The sequence below is a fragment of the Pantherophis guttatus genome, chromosome 2 (assembly GCF_059756535.1).
Source record: "Pantherophis guttatus breed Tessera chromosome 2, ASM5975653v1, whole genome shotgun sequence".
Lineage (NCBI taxonomy): Eukaryota > Metazoa > Chordata > Lepidosauria > Squamata > Colubridae > Pantherophis > Pantherophis guttatus.
In genome coordinates, this window is record NC_142064.1 from 40,116,389 (window position 1) to 40,141,973 (window position 25,585).

Consider the following 25,585-nt stretch of genomic DNA (forward strand, 5'->3'; position numbering starts at 1 on the left):
TGAATAGTTGAAATTAGAATGTAGTTAAATATTAAAATGGCTGAAATAATTCCAGGAGAGTCAGAAGAGAGTAGTCACTAAAAGAACATACTCTAAACCAAGCTGAAAGAATGGATAGGACTCCTTAATAAGACAATTGATTATATTATTGGCATTTCAGCATTATGCTTAGGAGAAACAAATGAACATAAATTTGTATTGGCAATAAGTAGGAATGAATAAAGAGAAGCAGAATTGCCTAAACTTGCAAGGCTATCAGCTACAAGACTGAAAGCAAAAGAAAACTCTTCCAGACAGCACAATACGATTCAATGAGAGCTGACCTAGCTCTATTACTCACCTGAAGGAAAAACAATTGACATGGAAATATATATATATAAAAGGAACAGGAATGGAAATAGAATGATTTCAGAAAGATAAAATACATGTTCTGCACACACAAAGAACAAAGAAATGATAGATGAAATTTCTGATAGATTGAACGGAAAGTGTTCCTGAAAAGATGCAGGAGCTGCTCATAACACAGTGATGTTACAAAGTGCCATTGAACTGATTGAAGTTGCAATAAAGAGGATACTAAGGATCAAAAGGATAGTTGATGGAATGATGGAATGTAAAAGGTTCTGGATGTGGAAGAATAAACCATACAAAATATGAAGCTAGAAGAGAGGATCTATTATTCATTTTAAATTTTCTCCTACCTTTGTTTTTGGTCAACTAAAAATAAACAAACGAAATAAAAAATAATAACCAAAACTGCTTTGGGGCAGCCAAATAAAGTAACAAATGGTCAAGATTAAAACAGGCAGGGGGAAATTTGATAGGCTTTTGCAGTAGATGAAGAGGGATAAACAAGCTGCCTCGTGCAGAATGAATAGAAGTAAACATTCCAGCCTTATTTTTAATGTTTTATTTTTTAAAAAATAAGCCCTTTTTAAAACCGAGAGCTTTATAACAATCAACAGAATTTTCTCAGACACAGTGATATTCACAGGTATAATACTGCCTACCTTTTCTTTCAAGCTGCCTGATCTATCTTGGAAGCAGAATATGAAACAGAGAAAGATGCTAAATTCATATTTGTATTTGGAATTATTTCAGTTAAATTAAAAAAATACACCAGAGAAAAACATGACCTTAAGGGATTGGCTGATATTGGGAATATATACAGTCTCTGAGGAAAAATGGCTCGGAGTTTAGATTGTCCTGTAGCAATATTTCAAGTTGCGCTTTGCTTCACTGAAACTTCAAACAAAGCACTTCCTAGGGCAGTGTTTCTCAACATTAACAGCTTGAGGCTGTGTGAACTTCAATTCCCAGAATTCCTCACCCATAGTTTTCAGAGGATAAACAACTAGGTGGGTTTGTAACTGTCTTTAATGATGACCAAGTTGTATAAATCTACTGCCATGATTTTATACCATTGAAATTCAGAATCTATTCTTCAACTCCATTAAGTAACTATTTTTTAAAAAAAATGTCCTTTTTCATTAGGGAACTGGATCTCTCTCACAATATTTGTAGTTTAGTTCAGAAGATAGACATGAAATACACAAAGATAATTAGTACAGGTACAAATCCTGGTGTTAGTATATAAAATACATGTTTTTTCTCCTTTAGCAAAATAACTTGTGGGGAGGTTACGACTGATATCTGTATTTTTATACTTGCTTTATATTTTGATTTGTTATAACTAGTTTTGGTCTCTATTTACTGAAAAAGTAGAACAAAAACAATATAAAGATATGGATAAGTAGAATAGTATATGGTCAGTTTGATTTGGTAGGTTTTAGGCCTGCTGTTTGTCTTTCATTAGTTTTTTTTTTCATTTATGTATACATTGTATTTTGTTGATTATTCTTAAAGTTATCCTTAGAGAATTAATTCACTCTATAATATTGGTAACCTTTTGGCACCCTCATAAATTTATATAAATTTTATCTAACTTGTAACTTTGAAAAGGGATGATACTATATTTTTGTGACCAATAATGAAAATGAAAAGAATATACTTTAATAAGACACAGATATGCTCTACAACTTTCCCCTTCAATAAATGTCTCCTATGATAAATTATTTCGGACACTGCTTTCCCCATTGATATAAAAAAACCCCACCAAATAGGGGCTAGAGAAAAATGCACTTTGGAACTAATATTGCTGAACTTGGCGTTCAGATTACACTTTTCATAATTCTTAGCAACAAGACAAGTTAACTTTTGAAATCCAAATTTGTCTTAATAAAGTAACAATTTCTTAATAAGATGAACAAAATTATATATTGGTAAAATATGCACAATGAGTCTGAATTAAGAATTAAAAGATGAGAAATACTGAGATTGACAGGTTCAGTGTCAACCTGACTGCCACACTGAAAATTAGTCTTCAGAGGGGATTATATTTCCCTTGCAAGGGAGAGGAGAGACGCATGAAAAAAGCATTATTGTTCTAATGTGATGCAACCTCTACTCCTTTGGTACATGTGTCACAATGTCATAGCCATGTGCTATGTGTCACAATTATCTGATTTTGTTCTCATTTATTAAAAGGAACAGAACCTGCTGATGCATCTGCTTACAAGGTTGTTTGCAGTCATTTCACAACTGAGAAATGCAAAATGAGGTTCTGCAGATTATTCAAATATACTTTTATATCTGATATATAAAGCATGAAATACGTAGCACTAATGCTAAATTTAAGTAAAGCTTCTAATTTGTAGAGATACTCCTGTAAAAAAGAATTCTGAAAATAAGTGAAAGTTTGTTTCAGACACAACTGGCAAAATCAGTAATCATACAATACAAAATGTGTTTGGGAATTGCAATTTAAATGTCAGACACAATTAATGTTATTTTTAAACACAAGACAGTTGACTACTGTTTTAAAAAAAATGTGCTGCCCACGTGAGTTTCCCAATGAATGAGATATCATTTCAGTATCTATTTCCTTTAATCAGCAGAAAAACAGATCATAACATTTATGAATCACAGAATTTGGCATGAATTTCACAACTCGAAATACTGCAAGACTGTTGGAAAGTAATATAAGATTCTGGAGAGAAAGCAAAAACAAGTGATAAATCCTGCAATTGACTGAAATCTGTGGGAACAAAGAACTTAATGCTAATTGAAGACCAAGATGAGTGGAACTACAAGTTTATTTCAGAGACTTTAACTGAGGTACTTCAGAAAATCTGTGAAAATCTAGACCCAGAAATTTACCATCCAACCTCCTACCGAATGTTGGTTTATATCATCTTAATTTTTGCCCCATTTTTTTTAAATTGCCAAATGTATAGATAGGTTATTGAATATGAAATTAATTTATTTGAATGACTTGTATTTTACTTCTGTTTAAGATCTGCTAAAATGGGATAAATATGAGTTTATTGTATTGTTCCTAGATTTGATTTGATTTTGATGCTTTTTCACTTGCATTAAAAAAAGTCTGATTTTACTTTTTGTAAAAAAGTAAAGGAAAAAAGAAATAGGTGGCATAAAAATAGAAATTTCTAAATCAGGCAACAGTGAAGCCAGTGACTTTAAAATATGAATGATTATGTGTAAACACAGAAGAGGCGATGTATTGGTTAATATCATCCTGAAGATTGTGGCAGATCTCTGCATGGCCGTAATTTGGGGACGTGAAATGAGCCTTAAACTGATGGATTTGAATTATCCATTTTGGAATTTTTTTTTTGTGTTGACAAATATATTATATTATCTCGAATTACAAGGCAAGAGAATTATGCTGGGGCATGCAGAAGATCGGGTTGTTACCCACTACGATGACGGGAATTTATAATCCTGATGAAACCCACAATTATTACTATATGGAATATAATTATAATGTCACTCGGGTGGTTGTTTTTACTTTTATATATATAAGAAGATATTTACTACTGATGGGGGCAGATATGATTGAAGATCTTGAATAAACTGTTGCACCAGCAAGCTATGTTACCCGATTATGGATGTTGGTTCTACCAATCCAGTGGAAAGACCTTAAAGAAGATACTATATGGATTATAAATTTAAAGTTATTGTCTTTTCTTTTTTTTTATTTAGATATAATGGAAAATATAGACATATATTTTTAAGTAGTGTGGGCAGTGAATTAAAGATATTAAGAAATGTGTATGGTAATTTTGCATGATAGTGGGTGAATAAGCTAGTTAGTAGATTGATTAGTCTAAGAAAAGGGATTTTTAAGTGATATATTTAGGGGAGTGGAGGAAATGGATAGAGTGGAATAAATGTTAAACTAGATTTGATGGGGAAGGCTGCTATGAAATGTTATAGTAATATACATAGAAGATTAAATGTTAAAGTAGGACTTATTGTATAGTTTTAAAGTGGAGAAGTTATTTTATAATGTTATAGTATAATGTCTTTTTTTTTATTTTTTCCTTTTTTTCCTTTCTTTTCTCTTTTCTGAAATGTATGGATAAAGGGGGATGTTATAATATTAATAATATTTTTAGTAAGTAAAGGTCAATATCTAGAGGAGGGAGTAAGTAATCTGTTATGAATTAGGGTTTTTTTGTTATGAAGAAGTCACAGGGGGGGATGGGTGGGGTGGGGAGGGGGGGTTAGGGAGGGGGAGGGAGAGGGGGGGGAAAAGGGGGAAAAATCTGTATTTGAAAACTTTTTCAATAAAAAAAAAAGTCTGATTTTTCTTTGTGGCATTCAAAAGTCTAGATCTTAATCTGACTCTAAATCAAGCGTGGATTTGCACAGACTGTGAAACTGTGTATCTAAGAATACATGCAGAAGGATGAATAATCATGGCTAGTGTTTTTTTTTGTTGTTGTTGTTGTTGAATACAACTAAATAGAGAACTTGATTATTCTTTGCTAGCCAATTGAAAAAACATCAAAATTGGAAAACTCACTGAAACTGAAGTTCTCAATCATTATTGAGACTCAACATATGACTAGGTCCATATATTATAAAAGCTCTGCTTGGTTAACAGTTGAATAAATCATAATTGGATAAGTTTAGGTACCGCAATAAGACAAATCCAGCCAAATTAACCATTTCGTGGTAAAGCACACTATGTGAATTCAATCAGTAACAAAAGTTGTTTAATAAAGTTTTATCCTTATTTTGGAAACTATACTGTCTAAGGGCCAAGCTGACTGAGAATTATAAGAGCTGCTGTCCAATGGATCAGACAAAGAGCAGATTGGGAAGATGTAAATTGATTTAAGGTGCTTTGTATCATGCACTTTTAGCGTGCTTGTTGTGAATACTGATACTATATATGTCCTTATTTTACTTAACAGGATTTATTTCCTGTCCTTCAAAGGCAACTGGTTAACGAATATTGCCAAAAATTCTCAGCAAAAACATGGAAGAAGAGAATGAATCCTTTCTTAGTTATTACTTTCATACTTATTGCATAGAGACAAATATTGCTATTAATTTGCTTGATAAAAATCGTTCAACACTTGCAATTAATGTCACAATTTAGGAATTGCATTGGGAAAAACTGCATCTAGTTTCAAATGGAAGATTTAATGTGGCTGGGAATAGTTAAAATGTAGCTGTAACAGACCAAAAGTAAATACTCAACCTGTCTGTCAGATATAATTACATATGCATACATATAAATGTGTAGGGGATGATGAAAAACAAGAGTGTTTCACAAAAGTGTAAGTGCTCCCACATGTCCCTTTATTCTCTGTTAATTGCTGTGATTTGACTCTTTCACAGTCCGCCTCTCCCCCCACCCCACTGGAAGTACTCACCATCTGGCTGGTTGGTCTGTTTTCTTGGTATCGTTCCCATTTAAGCCTTCCCAGTTTCTGTCTATTTTAAGTAAAACACTCATTAAGGACAGTCACAGCTGCCACACAGTGGTATTTGAAAGGAAAATTTTGCCTTTGCTTAGGTGCCAAGATAATAAGAATAGCATGTTTATGTCTGATGATTCAGCTTCTCTTTTCCTTGGAATTCATCTAGTTTCATCTGCATAGCATGAAAGATAAACAACCACAAGTACCTGAGAGGTTTAGAGGAATGACAGAAAGAGAAGATGATTTTTTAAAAATGGGGAATTACTTAAATGTTACATAATATCTGATTAAGTGTTACTCAGGAAAAAATATTTTATCATGGAAATCTAGAAATGCTTTGAGCATACTCGCAGTTATTTCTCCTTTTCTTTTTCTTAAAGCATACCATAACAACATTCGAATGGAACTTTCACCCTCACTTAAAAAGATAAAATGGCAGAATGGCATAGAAAAAGGCCTTATGTCAGAGAAAACTGAAAAAGCTGTTATAATCAAGTTTATACCAACTGACCAGCTGCCTTTTGGATATTTGGGGGTTTCGCTTTCAAAATTCCTTTTTATGAATGCATTGGTTTAGGAATTCTGAGTTATAATCTGAATACACCTACTGGTCACTAGGTTAGAGAAGGATAGAAACCCAAAAACTATGCAACATGCAGTGAATGCATAAAGTCATATATTTCAGTAAGTTAATTTATATTGTTGAAGTCCTCATATTCTGGTACTATATCATTTTATAGCTAACAGCATTTATTTCACATATTAATTCATTATATTTAGTTATGTACTATCTTTTTCTTCCAAACTCAAATTACATATTTAGGAGGCTGCTGCATATTGTATTCCAAAACACCACATCATAAATAATTTATTATTTGTTTTGCTGTATTTCTACACCACCTGAATTAAGGTCATGTGACTACAGCCATTTGCCTCTCTAGAGAACAGTAAATGGACCACAATTTAACTGTAACCTAATTAATAATATCTCACAACTGTTCTGTGCTTTGAAAGTTTAATGGCACCATAGGGGTATGATTAAATATAATGGCATTTGCATTAATATTTTACATGAAACCAAAGTAGGGGAAAGGCCCAAAGGCAAATAATGCAACTTGTAAATCAGAGTGGTTATATTGGTAAAGATAAAGGCATAGTTTTGCAGGTAAAAAATACTTCATACATTCTAAATGCAGTTCTCAACAGAAATTGCCAAGTATATTTTTAACCTGATTTCAGAATTTTGAACTTATTTGAAAAGGGCAGTTTTCCTTTAAAGATTTTGGGAAGCATTGTAAAAAGGCAATATGAATTTTCACAAAGGTTTAGAGATATACTTTATTGGTCATAAGCACACACTAAGCTTCTTCAAAGTATTTTTCTTCCTGTCTCTTTCTACTGAACCCGTAGAATTACGTAAATTATTTTTTTATGCTGTGCTAAATTTTGTGACTGAACTGTTATAAATGTGTTGGTGAATAATAGGGAATATGCACATTATTGCTGACCTGCAGATATGTCATTTTTGTATTAAGAGCTTCTAAATATTTTTTTCAGACCATTTAAATCAGCATAGACTGCATTTTTGATAGAGGATGTTTGATAAGGTAAGGTAAAGCCTGGAAACTAAATGCATTCATTAACTGGCTATTTGTTTTAGTACCATAACTATTTTCTAAACATTGTTCTAATTATAATACAGTTTTTATGTACTAGTCTCCAATAAAGGAAGATTCCAAAAAGCAATGACTCCTTAGATGGCATTATTTTACATTCCATGTATAGTTCCATCTTTTTTGTAATAACTAATCAATTTGTTGACAGAAAAATACATCAATGTCAATATATTACAAGTTGCATAGCTATAATATTAGCTGTATTGCATCTTGCCGTCTTATGCAGCTTGCTAATCTGAATCCTCTCATCTGCTAAATTCACTTCTCCTTTGTAACTGAAACTACTTTAAGAATAAAGCAAGTTGCCAATTTATTCTGACACCTGTCATAAATTCTAACACTCCTAGATCATAAAGAGGTAGTATATAATTGTGTTAGTCCCACTTCATTAAAAATGAACTATTTTTTGGCTTACATAGTTTAATTTACATGCATGAACATTTTCTTTGTGCAACTGCTTAGAACAGTCATATAGGTAGTTTTCAACTTACAACCGGTTATTTAGCAACCATTCAAAGTTATGGCAGACATCCAAAAGCTACTTAAGGCCTGATTTTGAAGTTATGACGTCGGCACCATCCCGTGGTGACATGACTGCATTTTGAGTACTTGACAATCAGCTCACATTTATGGTCGTTTGCAGAGTCCCACATGAAAGTGATTGTTGACAATTTTACACCACTTGCTGGTGTTTGCTTCCAGTTTCTGACAAAAACCACCCATTGAATAAAATGGATTCACTTAATGGCCACAACATTTGCTTAACCACCACTTAACCAACTAACACCAACAATCCTACAATTTGGATAAAAGCATATTAAGTTTTTAGAGCGCCTTGGATCAAGTCCTCAACCTTTAGGGTTTGGTGGCCCGGAGAGGGGAACAAGCCCACCCAAGTAGTGGGCCGGAATGCACACACATGTTGTGCAGTGTGCGTCGGCCCGCCACTCATGCAAGTCAAGCTGTGCACATGCACATCCAGCCCGCTACTTGCACTAGTTGAGCTGTGTGCTGTCCTGCCGCTCGCACAAGTCAAGTAGCGTGAGTGCATGTGTTTCGACCCACTGCTCGTGCAGCCCAGTTCTGAATGGGCCATGGCCTGGTACCGGGCAACGACCTGGCAATCAGGGACTTCTGCTTTAGAATCTCCTTTCACCAATTTCCTGTTTTTCCTTCTTCCTAAATTAATTTTGTATGAAGCTTATGTTTATTGTTGTTATCTCAGAACATTACAGAGTTTTGCTGTTGTTAATGAAAACATTTTTCTTCATGCAAGTGTATCAATACGCTAATATTTTCCCTTTTCCTGTGATATCTAGCATCTTAAATTAGAAAATATTAAACACAGAGGAAAGCATGTAATACACCCAAGTACCAAAATGCAGACGAAGGGTAAGTTTCATTAGTTCGTTTGTACCTTCTTTTCTTTGTACCTTCCTTTCTTCACCCATTCCCATTTTTCAACAAAAAAAATAAAATAAAGAAAAACATTACCCATCCTTATCACAATCACTCTGATGTTCAACCCTTATTTCAGGACTGGATCAGGTAGGTTCCACTATAATGTAGAACAGAATTCTTCAAAATTATAGGTCATTCAAAATAAAAAAATGCTAGTGGGGGCTATTTCTCCTGCTTGGTTCCTAAAAATCAGGGCTGGGCAATTAATTTCCCCAAAAAGCCACATGAGTAATTTGGACTTGTTGTGGAAGGCCGCTAACACCCCACCACCACCACCACCACTACTGATCAGACAAGGACAATCAAAGGGCCAAATGTGGCTTATGGGCTGTAAAATGTCAGGTCTGCTGTAAACAATGGGAATAAATAGTCAAACCAAAGAATCTTTGTGGTTGCATTTTTTTATCTCATCTACCAACCATCCATTTATTTATTTGCTGAGGGTTTTTAAAATTGTTAGATTCCAGAATCATTTTTTTGAGATAGGCATCCATATAAATTGATGGCACACTTTTCCTCCAAAACATGGAGGAAAAAAAAGTTGAGAAAAACAAAAGGAAGTGGTGGCGTGGGATGGGGAGAAGCTTCTATATCACCTATGGCAGAATTCCCCAACCTTTCCAGGTTGGTGGCCCAAAGTGGGGAGGAGGGGGAAAAGAGGAGATGGTTTTGTTGGAGAGGCAGGCACATGCACATGTGCCCATGCGAGCACTTGTTGCTCGCACAAGTGAGGCTAAGAGCACCCGCGCACAGTACCCAGCCACTCACACGGCCCAGTTGCAAATAGGCCATGGACCGGTAGTGGGCCATGGCCCACAGATTGAGGACCCCTGACCTACAGGTTTTCCATGAGTCCTTTATTTTTGGATCTTGAATCCCATTAACAGGCCTGTTCCATGTGAATACAATAGTTTTTAGCAAAATAATTTCTGAAGCACCAAATAGGAATATATTACTACATTAACATACAGCCTCAGATCAAATAATTTTGAAAACAACTACAATACTATAATGTAACTTATAACTTTGGCATTAGAGAATGAGCTACAAAGGATGCTTTGGCTCCAGCTCTAGTGCCTGAAATGCTGCAATTTCTGCCAACCTTATCCATGCACACTTGGGGGAGGATTGAAATATTACTTGGTTGATTTATTGTTACTGTTTTTATATTTTTATTTTATGGCTGGTCTTAGTTTCAACATGCAGTAACCTGCCCAAAGTCTTCTGAATTGAGCAGGCTATCAACATTGAAAAATGAGTAAATATGCCCATAACACATGGATAGATGTTTCTGCACCCAGTTATAGCCAAGCTGCCTTTGATTTAAGAGTCACCTGCAGAGAGGTTTATGCCCAGATAAATATATACAGACCTGTGTTTGCTGACCTTGATGACATCTTACTGGGGTTACATCCAAGAAGCTTGGGGTGAATGGACCAAGGCCAGCAATAATCCTATTTGTAAATTGCAGCAATCAAGAAAACAGCACATTAACGCATTATCTTGAGGCATATTACCACATTTAACTAGCTTGAATTTTGTGGACCAGAGGCAAAAACCATTACCACATCCACTGATTCATCTTTATCAGTGTTTCTCAACCTTGGCAACTTTTAAGGCACGTGGTCTTCAAGTTGCCAAAGTTGAGAAAGACGGCTCTATACCATAATACCCATTGTGGGGGAGGCAATAGCCTTTTTCTTTGCCTCGCCTTAACTACAAAGTCAAATGTGGCAGTCGCGCTAAAGAAAAAACATGGCAGAGATTTTCGTGAGCGAGAAACCTTTTTGCGCCTCTCAGAAATAGCAATAGCACTTACACTTATATACCATTTCACAGTGCTTTACGGCCCTCTCTAAGCAGTTTACAGAGTCAGCATATAGTCCCCAACAATCTGGGGCTGGGCCCTCATTTTACCAATCTCGGAAGGATGGAAGGCTGAGTCAACCTTGAGCCTGGTGAGATTCGAACTGCCAAATTAGAGGCAGCCGTCAGTCAAGAAAGCCTTTATAGCCCATGAACGCTAAATCTGTCTCCTCAATCCGATTAAAACTGGCAGACTGCGCTCTTTCCTCTGCACCACTACTAGTCTCTTTCAAGTTCTGACACTCGGAAAAGAGGCGCTCCCTGAGTTACTGATCGCGCCTTCTTTTCCCAACAGGACCAGGCGGCGCCTCTTGCCCTCTCCGAAAGCCCAGCTTGCCCCGATAACTGCCCCGCCGCTGCCGCATAAGTTCTTTCCGCGCTTTTCCTCGTGGCAAACAGTGGCGGCCGAAAGGACGCGCATGCGCCTGGGAGAAAAAAAAATCGGAGGGGGGCGTGTGGAGGAGAGGAACGGCAAGTGGAAAGACTAGGGGCGCTGCCGCCTCACAGCAGCCCACTGTGAGTCCAAGAAGGGAGGCTGGCTGAGGGAGCGCGTGAGACGCTGAAAGAGCCGCCGCCTTCGGTGCCAGAGGCGGAATGTCACGCCCCCCACCTCAGGAACTGACTTGAGCCCTGGGCTACCGGGCGGCTCTCCCATTGTTCCCATTCCGCGCCTCAGGCAGCTCAGGTCCACCGGTTCCCTCCCTTCCCCGCTGAGAGGCGAAGGCGGGGAACAGCTCTCTTTCCCCCTGTGCCTCTCGGCCGCCTCCTCCCGGCCGCGGGCTGTCCCATTAAAGGCGGGGAAGGGGTGGGAGGAGCCGGAGCAGCATGATGGCGGCGGCCGAGGCTGGCGGCGAAGAGGGGAGCTCGGGAGCGGCCGGAGAAGCGGGGGGACATTGCCCACCCGCCGCCAACGCAGCCCCCCGCAGCGGGAGCATCAAGACCGCGGCGGCGGTTCTTCTGGGAGGCTCCGGCCTGAATGCTTCTCCCGCCCCGGGCTCGCTCGCGGTGGGCTCCAGGCCTGCCCCTGCGGAGATGTCCAAGGGGCCGCTAGCGGCGACACTACCGCTTTCCGAGGGCGGCGGTGGCGGTATCGCCGTCAGTATTACCGGGAGCTTCCCTCCTCTGCCGCCGCCTCCGCAGCCGCCGCTTCCGGCCGGGGGACTGAGCACCGTGGATGAAGGCGACTCTCTCGACGGGCCCGAGTACGAAGAAGAGGAGGTGGCCATCCCACTGAACGCGCCCCCCACGAACCAGTGAGTATGCCCCCCCCCCCAGCCACCCACGCCCCATCCAGGCTAAGGATTCAGATGAGGATCCTTCCCAAAAGTCTCGGTTTCTAGCACCGCACCCGGTGGAAGTGTGTTGTGTATGTCAAACTCTAAGCAAGTCCTGAAAGTTTCTTTGCGCCGCCTCTTTCTCTTCCCGCATCCCGTTGGAAGCTGCTTAGTCAACTGCCTGCTTGCCTGGAAAAACTGAAAACCTAAGGATTAAGTCTTTCCCTCGTCCCTTCGCTTGAAAATAACAAGAAGCTCTCATTTGACACTTTTCCTTCGCTTTTGCCTAAGGCTTCCCAAAGTGGGCGTTTTCCGAAAGCTTAACAGTAGCTTTAACAGTCCTCAGTATTTTCATCTAAGGCATCCATGACTGAAACCAAAAATGCTGTATGAGACTTGCTTGGCTTTTAACTCTAGCATTTTCTGCATATAAAGGTTGCTGTGCTGCCATGGTGTAACACACACGTTGTATGCAAAGCTTTTCATGGAAGATGTAAAATAGCAAAAATAGTAGTAACATCTCTCTGAAATAACTAATATAAATAAATACAGTTTATCACTCTTTGTATCTGATAATCTGTCTTTGACTTTAAAAGTGTCACTATCGATTGAGTTTAGGCAGAAAACGTTTTTTCAATAGATATTTTCTAATGAATGAAAGAAATGTTGTGTATTCTGATAATGGATTAACTTTGAAAGGGGCAGAGATGTTGATCCTGACATCAGAACAGGTTCATGTGGGGACTGAGAAGCTTTAGGAATTTACAACAGCAAAGCTTTAAACCAGCTTTCTGCTGTGTATTTAAAAAACAATGGGAAGCAGTTTAGTTTTTCAAAGGAGGCAAAATATGCTTCATCTCATCCATTGCAGCTACTGCATAATCCAGTGACTTCTTATTTCCAAAGAGACTTCAGTCTTCCTTTTATGAGCAGGACATTGCACAAAACTAGATAAAAATTGTTCATCTATTAACAATTGAGTTTATTGAAGTGGCACATAGTTGCTCTACAGCCTCATTTGCTAAAATGATTTTTGAACCCTGAATACTATTTCTAACGTCAAAACTATTATAACATAAAACAGAGATGTTTTATTTAGGACTACCATAGCTGATACTATAATAAACCTAGCATAGATGCAGAATTGAAATGATTTAGTGCCTTTCTGGAAAATATGGACATATCCAATCACCTAGTGTGCTCCTTCCCTGAAAAGAGACAAATGTATTGGTGACAAATTATAACTACTTTAAATCCATGTATTGTCTTCTTCCAGTAGTAGCCTTATAATCATTTTTATAAAAATACTATTCGTGAGAAGATTTCTCCTTGAAAAATAAAGGACAAATCTGCTGCATCCAAATACTTCAAGAGAAGCACTTACTTATGTTACATTATGTTTACATTATGCATATAATATGAATTTACAAAAATGAGATAATTTCTGACATTTGAACAATGTCATTGCTAATTGTGGTGAAAATAGATTAAATGGACATTTGGGGTAATGCCTTTATCTTTTATTGATTTAAGGCAGTTATTTGATTGTTGAGAGTTGGGTGGTGTACATGAATTATTGAGTCGGGCAGCATGGAAGTTTAATAAATTATTATTAATGGATAATCTATGTACCCAACTACTCCCTTAGATCAAAAGTTAACAATATGCTATTTTGTATACCACCACAGAGTCAGTTTTGGTGAGATGGGCAGCTATATAAATTCATTGATAAAATATATTTTCTTTATTTTAAATGTGTGCAGCTGCTTTATTAACAGGATAACTATAAAAGTGTTAAGGTAATATCTCTGGAGCTGTTGGATACAGTGGCTTCATAAAGGTGAGCAGTATTTGGATCTGAAAAAGATACCTTAGCTCTGTACAGGTTGTTCCTTAAAGGAACCATTTCATTTCCTGGACTTGCATGTTACTTGTGCAGGCACAGGAAAATACCTGTTAGAGCTGAGGGGGTGGCAGTAGGATATATAACCACTGCTTTTTTACTTCCTTAACCGATGCCTATTTTCTAAATGAAGGGAAAGAGGAGCTGCCAATAGAAATAGAAAGTGCCCATGCTAGATCCAGATACTGTACACCTGCAGATCTTTACTTCTTTGCAGCCATTGTGGGAGGTCTGCTCACAGAGTCTTTCTGCACTACTTGTTGACAAGCCTGGTACTGTGATATGATAGTGCAAGAAATGAAATGTGGTAATTTAGGGAGGATTGGGAAATTGAAAATTCATATGTTGCCTAGACAAATCCCTGAAATATTCTAACCCTGGAAATTGCATGCTAATCAAAAAGAGGGAAATTGTGTGTCCCTCCCATCGCCACCACCCAGTTGGTGTCAGTTGGAATTTAGGTTTGATGGTCCTTCACAACAGATTCTTTTTCTTCTGCTTCCATTGCATAACTCTGTCTGGCTGCTATACAGGTAGTCCTTGACTTACAACAGTTCACTTAGTGACCGTTCAAAATTACAACATCACTGAAAAAAGAATGATCATTTTTCACATATATGACCACTGCAGCATCCCCATGGTCGTGTGATCAAAATTCAGATGCTTGGCAACTGACTCATATTTATGACCTTTGCAGTGTCCTGGGATCATGTGATCAGTTTTTTGTGACTTTCTAAAAAGCAAAATCAGTGGGGAAGCCAGATTCACTTAAAAACTATGCTAGCAACTTTCATGACTGCAGTGATTCAGTTAACAACTGTGGCAAGAAAGGTCATAAAATATGGCAAAGCTCACTTTACAAATGTCTCATTTAGCAACATAAATTTTGGACTCGGTTGTCGTCATAAGCAAGGACTACCTGTACAGTATACTTGGACATACAAACTCAGCAGAGCTTGATTTTTAAGTCAACATATAGAATCACTATAAAATTATTAAACTGTTTTATTAATTATTGTAGTTACTGTGTAATCCGAAAAATACATTTGAAGTAATGTATTTATGATGGTTGCAGTGTCTCAGGCTCATGTGATCATTTATTTGTGACCATATATACATTATTAGCTTGATTGTGAGGCTCATGTGAATAAAAGTTACCGGTACATTTCAGTAATATAAACTTAATTGCTACTCTAGATTTAAGTATTGTGACATCTAATTTTCTTGCTGGTTTGTAATTTTTTATTATTATAATATATAGAAGCATAACTAGAACACCCATAAAAAGATAATGCATTGTAAATTGTGATTTCTTTCCCAATTGAATTAATATATTTTGCATCCTGCAGCTGTGTGTGGAACTATGGGTTATAATCTGATACACATTTATATTGGAATAAGCACTTACAAAAGCATTAGGAATGAATCAAAGGCTAAAGGGACATGGACAATATAGATGAGAATGTTTGATTTTATTTTGATCACCACATGACTACTAAAGTGAATTATACATAGTTTTACCTTTGAAGACATCTTGGAGGCCGCAACTGATGCAGAACTGAACAGCCATATGCCTCCTCTGGGAAACCCATTATTCATTTATTTGCTTTGTCTATATATCACCTATTCATGAAAGTTCTCAGCAGCTAGCAATCAAAAACATCACCAAGTCAACCTTTCACAAAATAGTAAATAAACCCACTGATAAAATAACCATAAAAGAATATACAATATATATAAGTGTCTGCTAAATTCAGATCTTTAATCACAGCACACCCTTCTCCTTAGGTTAATAGAATAACCACATCTTAATTGTTGTCTGAAAATATGAGGAGAAGACTGGATCTCCATAGGCAGGGGATTCCAGAAAATATAACTGTAACCAAAATACCTGGTCACTTGGACTGTTGCATTTTATACTAACCGTACTTTCTGAACTTATGCTAACTTTACCTATGCTTCCTGAGAATAGCTCATGTACAGCATATTGCAGCAATCTAAACAGACGGTAACTGAGTCATAAATGATTGAACAGAGTTTCCTAATCCAGAAATGGCCAGCAAGAAATAGCTGTACAAAAACCATCCTAGCTGCAGCTACCACCTTCTAATCAGTCGAGAGTTTAGTCCAGAGGTACTCTCAGTCTTGCAAACTATCTCTGAATGGGAATAAAATTCCTTTCAGAATCTATATTTTCGTGGAATTATTTGGTCCATATAAACGAAATTCAGTCCAGTTTGGAGGTATTCATTCAGGTTTTCATGTGAAAATCTCCAGACTGGGTCAACACTTATGTTGTATAAGCATATGTATAAACTGCTTATCATAAGCATATATCACATCCCTTGCCAACAGATGATGTCCCCATTCTCTTGTGGCTTCATGTAATTGTTAAAAAGTGGAGAGGATAGAGAATTTAACGAAGTAGATGTCTCCAAGGAGATCCTTCCCGTCCCCCAAGATTTGAACCATCGCCTGAAAAAGGAAGAGCACCACTGTAGAAAAGTATATCCAATACCCCAAAGGATGTTCAGAAGAATAGGTTTGCAGTGTCCAGATTCCAGTTTGTTGAAAAATTATTCAGAAGTGCAAATGCAACCAATACAGTTTTCATGCTGTATTCATAGATAGACCATTAATTTAAAGTTGCTGCAAATGTTAACAATTCAAATTTCTTTATGTATTAATGATAAAGAAGAAAAATTTTCTTTGCAACCTCATCCCCATAGTAAGGGCTGACAGCTGACTAAGAGAAAAAAAGAGTAATTTTTACAGGCTAATTTTCTATTCCCAATTGCAAAACAACAAAATTTGTTGTTGTTAGTTGCGAAGTCGTGTCCGACTCATCACAACCCCATAGACAATGTTCCTCCAGGCCATCCTCTGTCCTCTACCATCCTCCTCCATTTAAGCAATACAATATACATTTTTCAAATTACTCACACATTAAAAAGGGGGGAAATCATACATTTAATTATTGAGCAACAAAAGAGGGCTCATTAACTAAAGGATTTTTTTTTAAATGAACAATTGGAATATTGCGTAAATTGATAGATAGAAGAGAAAAAGTAGAAAAGGAAAGGAATTGAAAGTTGCCTAAATAAGATTTAAATGGAAATTAGTCAAGTGATACAAATTAAGATGGCAAATGGGGAAAAAAATCAGTAGAAAGAGTGTGGAGTGATTACAGTGATACTTTATAAATAGTACAGTATGCATCACCTTTATGTCTCTGCCTACTGTAGCCTTAAGGATTCTGGCATCTTCCTAAAAGGTTGTGATCAAGGAAACTGATTCAAGGATCACCTGATTCAGAAACCTGTTAATCAGTACTTTCAAGCTTTTCCTTATCAAAAGTATTACATGAGCAAGTAGGAAATTGTATTCTTTCTTTTAAAAAAACAAACCTTTTTACTATACTGTACACTGACACTTTTTTGTGGACTGTGTTTCCTGTTAGCATGTAAGAGGCAGAATTGAGGAGGATTTTGAATTGGAAACAGGACAAGTTAAAGACATTCTTCTTAAATGTTACTATACTCTAAATCGCTCTATTGTATTTTACACATTGTGCTGAACTGGATCACAGATGTACCGTATTTTCTGGCGTATAAGATGACTGGGCGTATAAGACAACCCCCGACTTTTCCTGTTAAAATATAGGGTTTGGGCTATACTCACCGTATAAGATTACCCCTCTTCCAACGCACACCAAATAAAAATTTAAAAACATCAACTGGCTCACCCACAATGTAAAAGCAGTTGAGCTAGACCCAAAATGACCCCTGCAACAAGCAGGAACCTCACACAGCCACAAAAAGCCCAAAAAAACAACTTTCACACTTTACACACACAAAATTCCACATACAGCTTTGTGAGATTTTGTGTGTTTGTGTAGTTAGAGTGAAACACTACAGAAACACACTAAATCTCAGAAAGCTGCACAAATATTATTTTATTTTATTTTTATTTGTATATGAAAACTAAATTTAAAACTACCTAAACTTTAAATGGCTAGGTCTAAAAAAGAACAACTAAAAAAAAACCCCAATTAACTATTTTTTTTAAAGCTCCCAAAGGGGAAAAAAACTTACCCAATAGAACAGGGGTCTCCAACCTTGGCAACTTGTAGACTTGTAGACTTCAACTCCCATAATTCCTCAGACAGCTTTGTTTTGCTGGCTGAGGAATTCTGGGAGTTGAAGTCCACAACTCCCTGCCTGCTTGATTGCTTGCTGATGGAATGGATTCAGGCAAGCGAAGCAAGGCAAGCGTTGCGACTAGCAGCTAAGGTAAGCAAGCTGGAGGGGGAAAACTTTTTTCCTTTTACATGGCTCTGGCGATCCCAGCTGCATTGCCTGATTAGCAGGCAACTCAGCTGGGATCGTCAGAGCTTGGATCGCCAGAGCCATTTAAGGCTCGTCAGAGCCTTTCGGGCTGGTCTGCCTGGTTACAGGAGAACGACAGCCGGCGTATAAGACGATTCCTGACTTTTGAGAAGATTTTCATGTGTTAAAAAGTCATCTTATATGCCAGAAAATACGGTAATGATTTGTGCTGGGAGAAATCGTGCAAGAGTTATTAAATATTAAGCTGCAGAATTTCTCTCATTGTAATCACATCAGGAATTGTAACTTGATAGGAATTTTTGAAAACTTCTTATAGATGACCCTGTAGACTTTTTTGAAGCAATGGGTTTGCAGAGCAGTGTGACAAAATATTTGGGTGGGTGAGTGATATATGTTAATAAAAGAGAGAGAAAGAGAGACTTGGTTTATAGTTCTAACGATGGCAAATGGCATCCCAGAATAATGGGCATGATGGAATATCTAGTATGCATCATAAATATAATGTTGATTTGGAGCTTGAAGTAATACATTTAAAAATCTGGGAAACTTAAATAACACAAACATTCTTGGATACAGTTGTTTTATATATGAAGTTAGGTATGATAATAGGTATTAATGTAGTTGGAAGCTGTGTTAGTTTAAGGCATGGGTAATCACTGTACTCGATCACATCATGTGACATATCATGATGTTTTTTGCCTTTGTGGAGCCGGGGTGGCTTTGGCCTACATGTGACACATTCACCCTGCGGGCCTCCAGTTTGACAGGCCTGTTTAAGGTAACCTAAAAGCAGAAGGGTTTTACTAGCATCTTAGCATCTTTTCAGACCAATCCAATTGATTAAAAGGCAAAAAAAATTTGGCTTACAGCTCACTTCATCAGATGCATGAAGTGACTAAACTGATGTAGAATTTAAATTGGGATCAGATGGAGAAGAATGGATGAACACAGTGTGATTTATGTTAAAAATTAAGTACAACTTTGGAAAAAAAAATCAACACATACTTTCATTAACATACTCTATGTGAACATTTTAGACCTGTCAAATATATAACTTACAGTATGTGGAATTTTATTTGATTATCTGTTAGAGGCACAATGTTGTAATTCATTGCATTCTTGCAAGGAAGAAAATGTATGTTTTGTAGCATTCATGGCATAGGACCAGGTTACTTATAGAAGCATCTCTCCCCAACTGTGTGGGTGTGCTCTAAATACCAACACAGCTGGTGGGGGCCAAGAAGGAGAACATTTTCTGCATGGCACCTGCCCTTTGAAATATCATTTCCCCTGAAGTTAGACTGGCCCTGTACCCTTTAGCCTTTTGTGAGGCTTTGAAAACTTGGCTTTGTGTTCAAGCGAGGGACTCTGAGTTAGAGCCCATGTCTCAGTTGTATGGATGATAGGTTAGGTGATGCCTGGCTGCTATATGTCTTTACTTTTGTTTCCTATAATATATTAAGTATTTTTATTTTATTTTAAGCTGCCCAGAGCCACTTAAAAGTGAGATGGGAGACTATTAAAAATAAATTTATAAAGTAAATAAAGTAAAGTAAAGTTACTTTACTTTATAAAGTAAATTCTTTTGTGGGCATAAGTAACACTGAAGTTTTAATCTATTTTAAAATAAAATGCATTTAATTTAAAAAATGAAACAACTACATAATTCTTACTTTTAGATTTCTGTTACTAGTATTAAATTAGGAATAAACTTGCCATTCACTTGCACCAGCCTGTAAGAAAAATGGATGTAGGAGATTTTATCCAGGATTTTCAAGTCCAGATATATATATAAATATATATATAAATCATGCCATTATGCTTTGGTTTTCAGATGGTATCATGGAAAACTTGACAGAACAATTGCAGAAGAACGTCTTCGACAGGCAGGAAAACCTGGAAGTTACCTTATTCGAGAGAGTGATCGAAGGCCTGGATCATTTGTGCTTTCATTTCTGAGCAAAACCAATGTTGTTAATCACTTTAGGTGAGTGAATGTTTGTTTTTGAATTCCTATAAAATATGAGAAGCAAGTCTTTTAAGGCAGTGGTCTGCATCCTTTCCCGTTTAATGAACCAGCAGGTGGGGGGGGAGGGGATGATTCTGTGTGAGTGGTACAGTACAGTTTGTGCACACTTGCCATTCACGCAAGTGGAGCAGCATATTCGCTCGCCCACCGCTTGTGCAGCCTGGAGGTTGGAGCCCCCTGTTTTTAAAGGTAGTGACTGTGGTTCACGTATTCTTTCACAAGTTTCAAAACATTTGTGAAAAATCTCTTTGGCTGAAAGGGTATGCGCAGGTTACATATTCAGTTAATATCGAGTATTGGCAGATTTTGTGATCAATATCTCTTTGCAGGTATTAGAATATGCCCTGGAAAATGCACTTGTAATTCAAGCAGGCTGCAAATATTAATCAGTTATATATTATATTTAATAGGAAATTGGCCACTTCTACTCTGTCTCTTATTCTTATTTTTAACTCCTCTCCCCAATTTTTTATTCATTCCATCATCATTCTTCTATTGACTACTGGGTCTAGAATAGTGATGCCTAAGCTTTTTTGGACCGAGTGCCCAAACCACACATGCGCCTGTGCAAATGTGTGCCCATGTGCCCAAACCCCCAAAATGCAATGCGCGCGTGGGCCCCACACATGCCCCCTGCATGCGCCATGTCCCCCTACCAGTGGCGGGTTGCCCCCAGTTCGCACCGGTTCTATAGAACCGGTAGTAAAACTGGTGGGAGGCTCCGCCTACCAACCCTGACATCATCAGAACACTTCCGTGCATGTGCAGAAGAGCGCGCACCCAAGCAAAGCAAGTGCGCGTGGTCCTGTTGCGAACTAGTAGTAAAGGTAAGTAGAATCCACCCCTGCCCCCTTCATATGTGTGCATGGGCTTTCCGCACATGCTCTGCCCCACGTGTATGCACGGCAGAGACCTGAAGACCAGATGGTCAGTGGGCAGTGCATGCACATGTGCGGTGGAGCCGAACTGGGGCAACGGCTCACATACCCACAGAGAGGGCTCTGCGTGCCACCTCTGGCATACATGCCATAGGTTTGCCATCACGGGTCTAGAAGATGAAGTTGTAGCGTGCATTAAAACATTTTCATTCGTAAAATATTGTGGTAAGATAACCACAATAATAACCATTCCATGAACTTGTAAATATTGTGAAGCAATATTTACTAGCATATATATGCTTGGTATAATTTCTAATTTCAAATCAAGGAGATTAATTTGTAAATGTTGGAAAGACTCAAGAAGGGTTGCTTCTCTTGTTTGAAGAATGGCAGCTGCTGAGAGTTTAGCCACATGTTCTACAGCTGTCATTTTTTTTAAATGCAGCTTTGTTTAATGTAGGGTCATGTTCTAGACATAATTCTCAAAAGAGATCAGTCTTTCCATGATTTTGAAAATAAATGGACTAGACTGTTATTTCTCTGTGTCATATAATATATGTGGGTATATGAATTATTTTGTCTTTATTTTGTCACGTTTATGTAGTGTATATTGGAAGCGGTCAACTTTGAGAGCTGTATACAACAAACGTTCATTTTAATGTATACCAATTAGTGTACATTCAAAGTGACAATAAAGTTATTCTAAGTCTAAGTCTAAATTATCTTTGATTTGCTGAAAGGAAGAATAAGGTTAACCTTATAAATATTACTTAGTAATTGTTATATTAATTTTAATTTATGCTTTTTATCCTTCTATACCCTTAAAAAACTCAGTTGTCAGTTGAGTAGAAATGTAGAATATAAATCAAATTCTTGATTACCATTTGGAACTGGGAACTATTATTAAGCAAGCTGCTTGTAAGGTGTCATACCACATGATCACACCAGTACCGCAGGGATACAGAGAGGGACACAACTATGAGTATCTCCTGTTCAGCGCCATCATAACTTCAAACAGTTGCTGAAAGAATATACCTTAAATGAGGACTGCCTCCAGTTTTGCTATATGTGCAGTCATTTTTAATAGAAAAGGACATTCTACTAATATTGGTTATTATTTTCTCTGATAGGATTATTGCAATGTGTGGCGATTATTACATTGGTGGCCGACGGTTTTCTTCACTTTCTGATCTAATAGGGTATTACAGCCATGTGTCTTGTTTGCTTAAAGGGGAAAAATTATTGTTTCCTGTAGCACCTCCAGAGGTATGTATTTTTTATATAAGAATGTGCATTTTTATATATTTGAAATTAACTGGAAGTGAACCAGTTTGATATTGTGGTTAAAGTACCAGGTAGGAAACCTGGAGATGATGAGTTCTACTTAGGCACAAAGGCAATTGGATAACCTTATAGGCAGTCACTCTTTTAACATTAGGAAACAGCAGTGTTAAACCATTTCCAAACATCTTGTCAAGAAAACTACAGTTGCCAGGAGTCAATACTGATTCATGGGACAAAAAGAATAAATTAAATTAAGAAACTGAAAATCACTGTTTCAAGATTCACAGCTTTGTTGCACTTTTTTGGAGGATCTAAATGCCATACCTATATAAACCCATATAGTCTCTTAAAGAGGTTAACTAGATTGACACAGAATAATTACAAGTTTTGAAGTTCTCCAGAATTTTACATCAAAATTAATAATATGACAATAATTAAATGTAATACAATCTATTTTTATAAATCACAATTTGAATTTAAATCTAAGACTTTTCTATAACTTATTTAAATTTTACAAAAATTCAACCATATATAACACAAATGCCAGTATTTTATATTTGTTTATAGTAATCTTAATTAAAACATGATTGTGTCCCAATTCAAAAAAAGCCCACCTCAATTATTTTATTATTAAATTATGTTTATTTCTGATGCTACATCAAAACCTAGATAAAAATCTTGATATTTTTATTGGTTTTGAAATTGGTTCTGGCCAATTGAAACTTTATGATTGAAGGAATGGGGGGGGGGAAAGCTGAGTATAAATTGTGGGTCTTAATATGCTGGAGATTTTGTCTAGAATCAGTATACCAATTCTGAAGTTTTTCTTCAAAACAGAAAATCTTTCTTTCTTTTTTTACAGCCAGTAGAGGACCGCAGGAGAGTCCGAGCCATTCTGCCATATACTAAAGTGCCAGAAACAGATGAAATAAGGTATAATTTAGAATGATAAATAATGCATGTACATTTGGGTTTAATATTTGTTAGATTTTTTTGTAAGAATTAAAATGACACGACACTCTCTTAATTTAAAATAATGGAAAACTGCTTTAAAATAATCACTTTAATTAATAATACTTTTATTTCAATGTAAAGCCTGTTTTATCATTAAATTAATAATGAAGTCAGTCAAATTTATGGAAATGATGGATATAGTTAATGTGGTATAAGTTTAGATTTAAGGAATGCACAGCAATACTCCAGGTTTCTATTTAAAGTAACTTTATTAAAGCACCATCCAATTCTGTAGTGTTAGTCACACCGAATTCAAGCAGATACACTTCGTGGTAAATAATTGTGGGATCATATGTTACCAATTTTAACAATTTTGAAAGTAGGATGTGATTTTTTAAAAAAATTAGAGGATTTCAGGAGATTTCTGGAGAGCTCAGTAACATTCTGTTCTTGCTCCATATCTGCTGTTCTGGAATCAATAGCAGTTAGCAACAGCAATCACATTTAGGCTTATATACCGCTCCAATGTGTTTCTCCACCAATATTTCAGAATATGAGTCCTTCAAATAAATAAATAAATATATTTAATATAACATAAAACACATTTAAAATAAAATTATGTTACAAGTGATCATCAAATAGCCTATAGTTCAGGGGGAAATTATAAGAAATTCATTTAATTTGCAAGATAGATTAGAAATTAGGTCAAGTTGATAAAAGTGTAACTTTGCTCGCTTGAGTGTTGATTTAAATAATTAATAAAATTTACCTTAACTACCTGTAGTTTCCTTAAAGGAGACATGTTCATTGTCCACAATGAATTAGAAGATGGATGGATGTGGGTTACAAACTTACGTACTGATGAACAAGGCCTTATTGTAGAAGACTTAGTAGAGGAAGTGGTAAGTAATATTATTCAACTGTTGTTGTTTTCTTCTTCTCTTGTGAACTTTATTCCTTTGAAGATATTGTAGATTGTTGAGTCTCTAATTGTTTCTTTTCTGTTATGACAAAGGGCATCATCTACATACCAGATCCATATTTTTAGTTGCATGTATGGAAAAGCTATTGTTTCTATACATTGCATTATAGTCTACGAGAGTGGTGATCCCATAAGTATTCCTGGGAACTTGGCAGTCAGACAAATCAGCCACTGGCACTTAGAGATAAACCACATTTACACAGCATTCAAAAGAGGCAATAAAAAAAGCTAAAAAGGAAACAAAAAGATCAGAACATCTCTTGGTAGAAATCAGTACCCAGATAAGCAGGGATTAACACCAGGACCAGCATCAAACAAACAATCCAGCAGTGAACAAATCAACTAGTAAACAACAGCCTAATTAAGGAAGGACCAAGGAGAAAACAACCCCCCACATACGCACACTGATAGGGCAAGCTACTGTATAAACACAGAGAGAGCAAACTCCAAGCCTTCTAGAATGAAGATATTACTAGCCAGGTAATGAAACGTCTGCATGAAAACATCCAAGCTCAGCATGAATATGAGGTTTTATATTCTGTAAACTGTCTTGAGTCGCCAGGTGCGAATAGGCGGCAATATAAATTCCATAAATAAATGAAAGACTCCCCAGTTCTATCCTGAACCACATATATTCCCTTCAATTAGTATTATAGGTCTATTAATTAATTTTTACCTTGTCCTTCCTTTGGATAGGAAATAGAAAAAAGATTAGGCACAGGGTCTGTGTTTATTTAATTATCTGAGTATCCAATTTGCAGAAATGATACTTCCAAATGGTATACAATAATAAAAACAAATCACAGTACCCTAACAACAACAACAACAAAACAGTTGAGGCTGGATCAACTTGTATTTCACCTCTTAGGACTAGGTCTCCTAACTTTGGCCCTAAGAAAATAGCAAGATCTTCAAAGGTTAATAGGGTCAGAGACATCTTGGAGGGTAGTTCCACAGGGCAGGTACTGCAGCCTAAAAAAACACGTCTCCTAAATCTTGACATGTTATTTCAAGAAAGGGTGTGTGCATACTTTCAGAGACTACTGTCTCTGAAGACAGTCAGACTACTGAAGATGGGTGGTCCTGCAGATAGTACAATTCTGTGTTATGATGGACTTTGTAAGTGATAGC

At 36.9% G+C, this 25,585-nt stretch overlaps 1 protein-coding gene and 1 long non-coding RNA gene across 5 annotated transcripts in view; one reads left to right on the forward strand and one right to left on the reverse strand.

Annotated features, from left to right (window-relative positions):
• The window catches only part of LOC148115086 (uncharacterized), a 93,389-nt gene extending 81,359 nt beyond the window's left edge, over positions 1 to 12,030 (reverse strand). For 2 of the 3 annotated variants that reach the window (XR_015732120.1, XR_015732118.1), the window contains exons 1-2: positions 11,908 to 12,030; positions 10,308 to 10,389 (exon numbers count right to left, since the gene is read on the reverse strand). This is a non-coding gene — a long non-coding RNA (uncharacterized LOC148115086). Of the gene's footprint in view, positions 1 to 8,662; positions 10,390 to 11,907 lie in introns of those variants that run through there. The other variant, XR_015732119.1, reaches the window with a different exon arrangement.
• RASA1 (RAS p21 protein activator 1) overlaps positions 11,228 to 25,585 on the forward strand; it is a 47,151-nt gene continuing 32,793 nt past the window's right edge. For both annotated transcript variants that reach the window (XM_034441245.3, XM_087885865.1), the window contains exons 1-5: positions 11,228 to 12,054; positions 20,162 to 20,314; positions 22,365 to 22,500; positions 23,381 to 23,451; positions 24,257 to 24,374. In XM_034441245.3, the coding sequence (XP_034297136.2) occupies positions 11,627 to 12,054; positions 20,162 to 20,314; positions 22,365 to 22,500; positions 23,381 to 23,451; positions 24,257 to 24,374 (906 nt within the window). In that variant the 5' untranslated portion in view covers positions 11,228 to 11,626. The remainder of the gene's footprint in view (positions 12,055 to 20,161; positions 20,315 to 22,364; positions 22,501 to 23,380; positions 23,452 to 24,256; positions 24,375 to 25,585) is intronic.